At 61.1% G+C, this 8055-nt stretch overlaps 1 protein-coding gene across 6 annotated transcripts in view; it reads right to left on the reverse strand.

Moving 5' to 3' along the window:
- The window catches only part of IFT140 (intraflagellar transport 140), a 58260-nt gene that overhangs the window by 3113 nt on the left and 47092 nt on the right, over positions 1–8055 (reverse strand). For all 6 annotated transcript variants that reach the window (XM_070779411.1, XM_070779412.1, XM_070779409.1 and 3 more), the window contains exons 20-30: positions 7293–7470; positions 6860–7050; positions 6495–6590; positions 6180–6312; positions 5897–6040; positions 5682–5810; positions 5425–5607; positions 4545–4751; positions 4152–4364; positions 3887–4053; positions 2763–2904 (exon numbers count right to left, since the gene is read on the reverse strand). In XM_070779411.1, the coding sequence (XP_070635512.1) occupies positions 2763–2904; positions 3887–4053; positions 4152–4364; positions 4545–4751; positions 5425–5607; positions 5682–5810; positions 5897–6040; positions 6180–6312; positions 6495–6590; positions 6860–7050; positions 7293–7470 (1783 nt within the window). The remainder of the gene's footprint in view (positions 1–2762; positions 2905–3886; positions 4054–4151; positions 4365–4544; positions 4752–5424; positions 5608–5681; positions 5811–5896; positions 6041–6179; positions 6313–6494; positions 6591–6859; positions 7051–7292; positions 7471–8055) is intronic.

An 8055-nucleotide genomic window follows, 5' to 3' on the forward strand; every position in this document is an offset into this window, starting at 1 on the left:
AATACGGCAGAAAAAAATATTTGGATGAAAAATAAATTATAGCTTTCCCAAATACAGTTTCAAAAGGATCAAACTGTTTTCAAGTAATACTCATCTCAGAAGAAAGCTCAATGATGTCTAAACACACACTCAGGGCTTCCGTGGCTCAGTGGATGAGAACGCACATGCCAGTGAACGGGTTCAATCCCTGGTCTGGGAAGACCCCACGAGCCACAGGGCAGCTAAGCCCGTGCAGCACATCTATCGAGCCTGTGCTCTAGTGCCCACGCGCCGCAACTCCTGAGGCCCGCGTGTCCTAGAGCCTGTGCTCTGCAACGAGAAGCCTGTGCACCTTAGCAGGGAGTAGCTGCTGTTTGCTGCAGCCACAGAAAGCCTGAGCGCAGTAGCGAAGACCCAGCATGACCAAAGATAAATAAATAATGTAAAAAAAAAATAGACACACACAGGGACACAGACACACACACATAGACAAAGACATCGTCACTTGACAACCTAAAACATTTATAGTGTCTGCTGCTGCTGCTGCTGCTAAGTCGTTTCAGTCGTGTCCGACTCTGTGCGGCCCCAGAGATGGCAGCCCACCAGGCTCCCCCGTCCCTGGGATTCTCCAGGCAAGAACACTGGAGTGGGTTACCATTTCCTTCTCCAATGCATGAAAGTGAAAAGTGAAAGTGAAGTCGCTCAGTCATGTCTGACTCCTAACGACCCCATGGACTGCGGCCCACCAGGCTCCTCTGTCCATGGGATTTGCCAGGCAAGAGTACTGGAGTGGGGTGCCATTGCCTTCTCCGTTACAGTGTCTAGAATCCAATAAATAATCACCAGGCCTGCAAAGCAGCAGGAAAATACGAACCACAATAGAGAAGACTCAACCAACAGAAACACCGGGACTTAAGCCGGGAGCTGAGGACTGTGCGGTAAACACATCTCGTACACAGGAAGGCAGAGGAGAGAGCCGCACAGTAAGGAGACTGGGAGAGCAAGGTGCGCTGCGGGGGCCGCAGGGGCGGAACCCAAAGGAGGGACGCGAGTGTCTGCGTGGCTGGTGTGCTTCGCTGCACAGCAGGCACCACGCAGCAGTGTGGAGCGACTACACTCCAAAGAGAGAGAAGACACACGCGAGACGGAGGGAGGAGAGGCGGTCCAGACCCACTGGGGGCACAAGTGCAGACGGAGCGACAGCAGGGCTGTCAACCTGGTCTCGGTCAACCTGCAGCAACAGCAAAGCAGCTGCGCCAGTGCAAACAGGAAAAATTCTGAAAAAGGGATTGGCTGTGCCAGGGCCAATACACCCACACAAAACGGGTCCAGATGGGGGGTGCAAGGGGCCCCCACAGATGGAGAGGACACAGCAGCACTCAGGTCCGATGGGGATTTGTCCAGGCCATGCTCACCAATAAGAGGACAGACCCCTCGAGACTGGGGGGGAAGCGTGGGCGTTCGTGGGGGAGAGGGGCCTGCAGACGGGGCGTGACCACCACCGTGAGACACACTGTGCACCCGCCTGCATCGAGGCCGTGGCGAGCCGTCCTGCACTGGGACTTTCCAGATGAGGGCCCTGTGACGTCGGCCAGCGGATTTCTCCAATGTGTAATGAACTGTGTTCACGTTTGCACAATCCAGTGAACCAGTATTTTCCAAATGACCACTGTGATGTGATAAAATCACGTGTGTGTACAAGATCCAAGACAGACCAACGGGTTCTAAGCTAACAAGTACGAAAAGCAAGGCCTGGTCTCCGCCTGAGGAGTGTGGTGAGGAGACAGACCCACGGACACCCGGCGAGGTGCGGGAAGGCCCGCCCCTTCTCGCCTGCATGCTGGTGTGAGCTGGGTCTTCATCACAGGTCTCATATTTCAGTTCAAACAACCTGTTTTGCCACATAGAATGCAGAAATCAGGCATTAAAGAGACTTGCAAAAATGTACAACAAAGCTACTTTTCTCATAAAGGTCTTCGTTTTGGAAATTGCTGTTATTTTAAACGAAAATGTCATCTGTGTTACCATATTGTGGGTTTTTCATGATTAAGTAAATTAACAAATATTTTACAAATTTATTATTCTCTAATACGGTAAGTATTGGTAGACATAACCCACATAAACAAAAGCTCTTTGAGTTGTAAGTTTCCCAATGTAAAGGGGTCCCAAGATCAAAATGCTTGAGAACTGTTCTATTAAACTGAATGATCAAGAGCCTTCCAGAAAGAGTGCTCTGAGGCCAGAAGTCCACCTACACGCTCCATCTGGCACCTAAGGACCTGACATCCATCTTACTGTACAAATTCCCTCAGGAGCTCTAGGAGCTGGGTACCCCGAGTACAAGCAGACTGAGGGGTGAGGGGCAGGAAAGGACTCTGTGCCTCTTGAATGGCTCAGGAAATACTCATTTTATGTGTAAAATATAAATCTTAAAACATAGAGTGAATAAATAAATATGACAAGATATTTTAAAACTCATCAATCTGGTAAAGGGTAATTGGGGTTCTATTATTCTTGTAACTTCCCATTTTTAAAGTATTTCAAAATAAGAAAGGTAGGAAAGGAAGGGACTTTCCTGGTGGTCCAGCGACTGACTGCACACTCCCAGCGCAGGGGGCCTGGGTTCGACCCCTGGTTAGGGAACCAAACCCAACATGCCTCAACTAGGACCCAGCACAGCCAAGTAAATATTTTTTTAAAAGACTGAAAAATCAAAACCGACGCGGAGCCGCAGGGAGCCAAGCCCCGCCGCACCTGCAGGCACGACCCCGCCCAGGCCTCACCGTCTGCAGGTCTCCCGAGTGCACGTGGCGCTCCACCAGGAAGCCGTAGACGTCCCCGACACGGACGCCGCTGTCCAGGTGCGGCTCCTCCAGGAGCAGCTGGCACTGCCGGACCGACCCCTTGGGGTCCTCCGTGTAGGTCCTGCTGGGGGCACGGACAGCCTGAGCCCCAGCCCCGCGAGGGCTGTGTGTCAGGGGTCAGGGCAGGCTTTCGGCCTGGAGGGCGCAGCTTTTGTGAAGGCAATCCCATGAGGTCCGTGAATTTGTTGGTGAGTCACGTCATAAACTCAGTAATTTAACAAAACGTGCTGGCTGCTCGCAGGGCCTCATTGGACTCTGGAGGGCACTGGCCTGTCCACACCTGGCCCTGCCTGGGGTGGGGGGCCTGGGTCGGAGGCCAAGGGCCTGGAGAGAGTGCGCTGACCCGGGAGGTGGTCACGCAGGGCCCCCCGGGGAAAGGCCAGCACAGTGGTGCCAGGAGCTCAGCGGTTCCCAGTGAGTGTGGGTGAGGGGCACCAGGAGGCCCTGCAAGCCCCGCAGGCCCGTCCTCCAGTCTGTCCGGGCACCTGTCCAGGACTGTGCCCATTCCCTCCTGCCACCCCGAGGTTCCTGAACCTGCACACGGAGCCAGGAGTGCCCTCCAAGGAGCCCAGCTCTGTAAACAGCTTCAGAACAGCCTGGGGCTCCTCTTCGGAGAGCCTGCTCTCAGGTAAGGAAAGTGCTTCTATTTAGTCAGAAGCCGAGCTCAGGGCCCACACGAGGGTCTCGGAAGTGCTGCATGAGCAGCCAGTAAATAAGAACTGGGGTCCTGGACATGTCCAGGTCTGGCAACAGCGGGCCTCCACCCCAGACCCGCGCCGGAACTGGGGGCTGGAGCCCCTGCGCATCAGAGCGGGCCGCAGGCTCCCTGCAGGTACAGCCTCCCGGAGCACACCTGCCTCCCTCAGACGTTTTGGGCTATCTCTGGAGCGACCTTCCTAGAACTGGCCCAGTTCTGCGGGAACCAGAGGGGCCCTGACACCGTGCCTGGGGCTGCAGAGTGCGCCTGCCAGTGCCGTGCCCACTGTGCAGCGAGCTCCAAGGGAGAGGGCACCCTGCGGGCGTTGTGAGCCCCACGGCCGCACCTGCGCGCCTGCATGAAGCGCTTCACCAGCGTCATCCTGCTCTGCAGCTGTGCCAGCCTGGCCTCCTGGTCCAGTGGGCTCCTGGCCTTGGCCTTGGACAGGCACTTGTAGGCCTCGGTCAGCGCCCCATGTGCCTTGTCGTAGTTCTGGTACTCGTCGACCTCCACCTGCAGGAGGCAGCATCAGGACCAGCATGGGACCAGCGCCCCGCCCTGCCTTCCCCCCCACCCCACCCCCGGGCCCGGGCTGGGGAGCGGGGCGGCACCTGGGCGCAGGCATCGTAGAAGCCGGCCAGAAGGTCCAGCGCACGGCCCTTGGTGTAGAAGCTGATGATGCTCTTCATGACCTCGGGGTCCTTCCGCCAGTCCAGGGACTGCAGGTAGTTAGCCGCCATGACATAGATCTCCTTCTGCCGCGAGACGCCCGCGAAGAACACGATCTTCTCCGTGTCCCCAGACTTGAGCAGCGCCCTCATGGCCTGGACAGAGAGAGAGCCGGGCTGGGCCCCTCCAGGCACACGGACGGAGCGCCCACCCGATGCAACAGGCGCAGCTTTAGGACGAGGGAGCTCTGGGCTGCAAGGGCCTCGCGGGCGCCCCCGGAGCCCAGCCCAGGAAACTCGCCCTGCGGGACGTGAGCAGGAGCCTACCACGCTCACCTTCAGCCTGTCCCCTGCCTGCGTGTACTTCTTGGTGGCCAGGTGGTAGCTGCCCTGGCGCATGCAGCAGCTGGCGATCTGCTCCAGCAGCACCCGCCGGGCCTCCTCGGACAGCTCCTTGCAGTCCTTGGGCACCGTCATCTTCTCAGCCATCTCCTCGGTGATGGTCAGGTTCTGCTCCAGGCACAGCTGCAGTGCTTCCTGATACTGGGGGCCACAGACACAGAGGAGGGGTGGTCAGCTTCGGGTGGGTGGGCGGGCGGGAGGGGGGCATCCCCAACCCCACCCTGGGTTGGGGGAGCACGTGGCCAGGGTAGGGCAGGGGACCATCTCTCCCTGCAGACACTCTAGAAGAGCCAAGGAAACGCCGCTAGGAAGGAAGGTATATTCGTCATGGAAGAAGAGACCACAGATCAATTTTCTTTCTCAATTCAAGTTTTCAGAGTAGGAGGTTTAATTACTTTTTTCTTAAGAAAAATTTTCTATTTTTCACTTGAGAAAGATTCTTGGAAAGAAAGTGCAGTGTGACCTGGGCAGGGATATCCCCTGCGGAGGCTGCACAGGCAGCCTGGCAGGCGTGCTGCCCAGATGCAGATGGCAGGCCTGCTGTTGCGGGCCTTGTGCACACGCCACTCCTGTGTGTGAGTGTGCTGTCAGACACAGGGAGACAAGAAAGGGGGGCGTGTGCTGAGCTGAGGGGGACAGAGTCCTGGGGATGAGAGGCCCTGCGGACAGCCCTGAGCTGCACACCCAGGAGCCCCCGGCGGGACTTCCGTGGTACGTGCACTGGGAAAGAGCGGTGAGTCTCTCACAGAGGGGCCTGCACCCCAGCACAGCTGCCCGGCCCTCCTGGGGAGCAGGCCCATGTCTGCAGCCGTACCTTCTTGGCGGCCAGCAGCAGCTCCACGGCCTTCTCGCACTGACCGTGCTCCAGGAAGAAGTCAGAGCAACGGGCCAGGAGGACGGGATCCGACTTTTCATCCAGGTCCTCTGCCACCAGCTGCAGGGCTGCAAACTGCTGGGTGGCAAAGGCCAGCTCCAGGGCCTTGGAGAAGTGGCCGGCCTGTGGACAGCGGGGCTCTGAGTGTGCCATTTGGGCACTGCCAGGCGGGGCTGGGCCAGGCGGGGCGGCCTCACCTTGTGGTACAGCATGACGGCCCGGTCCATCTGCTCGCCCCTCTCCTCGTAGTAGCGCGCGGCCTCCAGCATGTCCTCGGGGGAGCTCAGCAGGGCCAGGTTCATGAGCTGGTCGTCCAGGCCGTGCTCCTGTGGGGGCACAGACGTGGAGGGGACCGCCTGGCGGGAGGGTCTCCCCTGGAACGGGACCCTGGAGCGGAAGCAGGGGCGCCCACCTTGCACAGGCGGATGGCGTTGTTGAAGGCCTGGGCACGCGTGTAGAAGTGCACGGCCTGCCGCACCTCGTTCTGGCTCTCGTACTGCCGGGCCAGGTGGTAGGAGGCCGCCCAGTTCCCAGTCTCGCTGGCTATCTCGGCGGCCTAGAGACACCAGGGACAGTGGCCGCACGTCCAGCCCGCCCCGCTGCAGCAGGCCCCCTCCCCTGGAGCACCCAGCCCCCTCCCTCGGCACTCCCACCCCGTGTCCCCCGGCCCGACCCAACCCGGTCGGGGCACCCACCCGCTGGATGTTGCCCTGGAAGCAGTGGATGCGGACCAGGGAGAAGTAGTCCTGGGCCAGCTCGTAGTAGTGCAGCGCCGCGTCCATCTTGGCCTGGCTCTCCAGGTACTGGGCCCACCACCGCCACAGCGTCCTGCGGAGCCACACCTCTCCTCAGGCCCTTGCCCCGGCCCACAGCAGCCGGGAGATGGGATGCTGGGCGGCCGAGCCTGGGTGAGGTCCCGGGGAGGCCTGGGGTCCAGCCTGGAGGGGCTGGGACGCTCCATGCCGTCGCACAGAAGGCTCCAGCGGGAGGCCCCGCGGGCTGGCACTCACTTGTCCTTCATCTTGTTGACGTACAGCCCCAGAGCCTGCAGGTCCTCCACCAGCATCCGCGGCACCTCGAAGCGGTGCGTGTCCGACTTCTCGTAGCTGCGGGAGCAGAGACGGCGTCACTCACCCCTGCCCAGGTTCAGCCCTGAGGACCCGAGGATGGATGGCACCTCGCTTCCCGCCTGCAGCTCTGCGGCCGTGCTCCCGACTGCGGGCCCCACCAGCACACTGTCTGGTGGGGGCCCAGGCCCATGCACACAGCTGGCCGAGCCCGGCTCTCCCCCTAGAGCCACAGGGCTCGGGCATCCCCTGCAGCGGTGCTGGCCCGGCCCCTCCCCAGAGAAACTCAGACACTTGGGGCGGCTCACTAGCTGAGGGCCGGGCTGCAGTCCCCGCTGGCCTCCAGGTGCCGGGCGTAGTTGTAGTAGGTGGTGCGCAGGTGCATGCGGTCGTGGCGCTCGGCCACCTCGATGGCCCTCTGCCACTGGCCTGAGGCCTGCAGCAGGCGGTTGAGGAGGTCGTAGCGCCCACACCTCCTGTAGAGCTGCTCTGCGTCCTCCTGCGGGAACAGGGGGGTGCGGGCACTCTGGGGTGCGGGCGGCCAGCCTGTCAGCTGGAGTCTGACACCCCCATCACCGAGGGGCTGATGGATCCCGTCAGAACCGGGGGTGTCCACTCCCTCACCCCACCCCTCGTTATGGCCTCAGCTTGCCCGAGGGGTTTTCTGCTTCCTGTGAGCCAATGACCCAGATAAGCCCGCATGGGCGGGAAATGGGCCCGCATGAGGGGCGTGCCACTCACCAGCATGCCCAACTGCACGGCCAGCATGGCCACCCTGGCCTCCGGCTCCGGCTCCCGCTGGGCCTCGCGCAGCGCTCGGGCCCCCCGGGCGTGGCCCATGTGCCCCAGGCACACCCTGGCCACGTCCAGCCGCTGAGTCTTCACGCACATGCGTGCCATGTTCTCCCAGACGGCCTGGCTGTGGTGGAGGACACGGGGCTTGGTGAGCGGCCGCCCCCCGTGCCAGGTAACGCAGGGACCTGGCCAGGCACATGGTCCCCAAGGAGGAGGCCACGTGCGAGCCCCACAGCTTCACCCACAGAGCGGCCCAGCAAGCTGGGGCCCACGGGCCCTCCCGAGGAGGACGCGATGACAGCCCTGTAGCCCGGTCCGCAGCTGGGACCCTGCCCCTCGCCCAGGCTCCCCTCTGCCACCCTCTCACGAAGACTAGGGGTGTCCTGCACAGGCTTCCAGCCCCGCCATGCCCCTCAGAGCACACCTAGCCCCCCACAACCAGCACCTCCATCCCAGGCTGGGCTCCTAGTGGCCCAGCGTCCTCCCACAGAGCCCCTGGGTCGGCGGGGGACTGGGGGATGAGGGAAGGTGGTGAAGGTCCCTGGGGCCGGCCTGCAGAGCTGCCCTCTGACCCCCCGGTACAGGCTCGGGGCGGGGGTCTTCCTCTTTCGGAGATTTCTGGCATCTCTCTCCCTCCCACCCCAGCAGGTCGGGCCTCCCCAAGAAACGAGAAATGAGGCTGATGGGAGGGAGGGTGCTCCATGCCCAG

The sequence above is a fragment of the Bos indicus genome, chromosome 25 (genome assembly GCF_029378745.1).
Source record: "Bos indicus isolate NIAB-ARS_2022 breed Sahiwal x Tharparkar chromosome 25, NIAB-ARS_B.indTharparkar_mat_pri_1.0, whole genome shotgun sequence".
NCBI lineage: Eukaryota > Metazoa > Chordata > Mammalia > Artiodactyla > Bovidae > Bos > Bos indicus.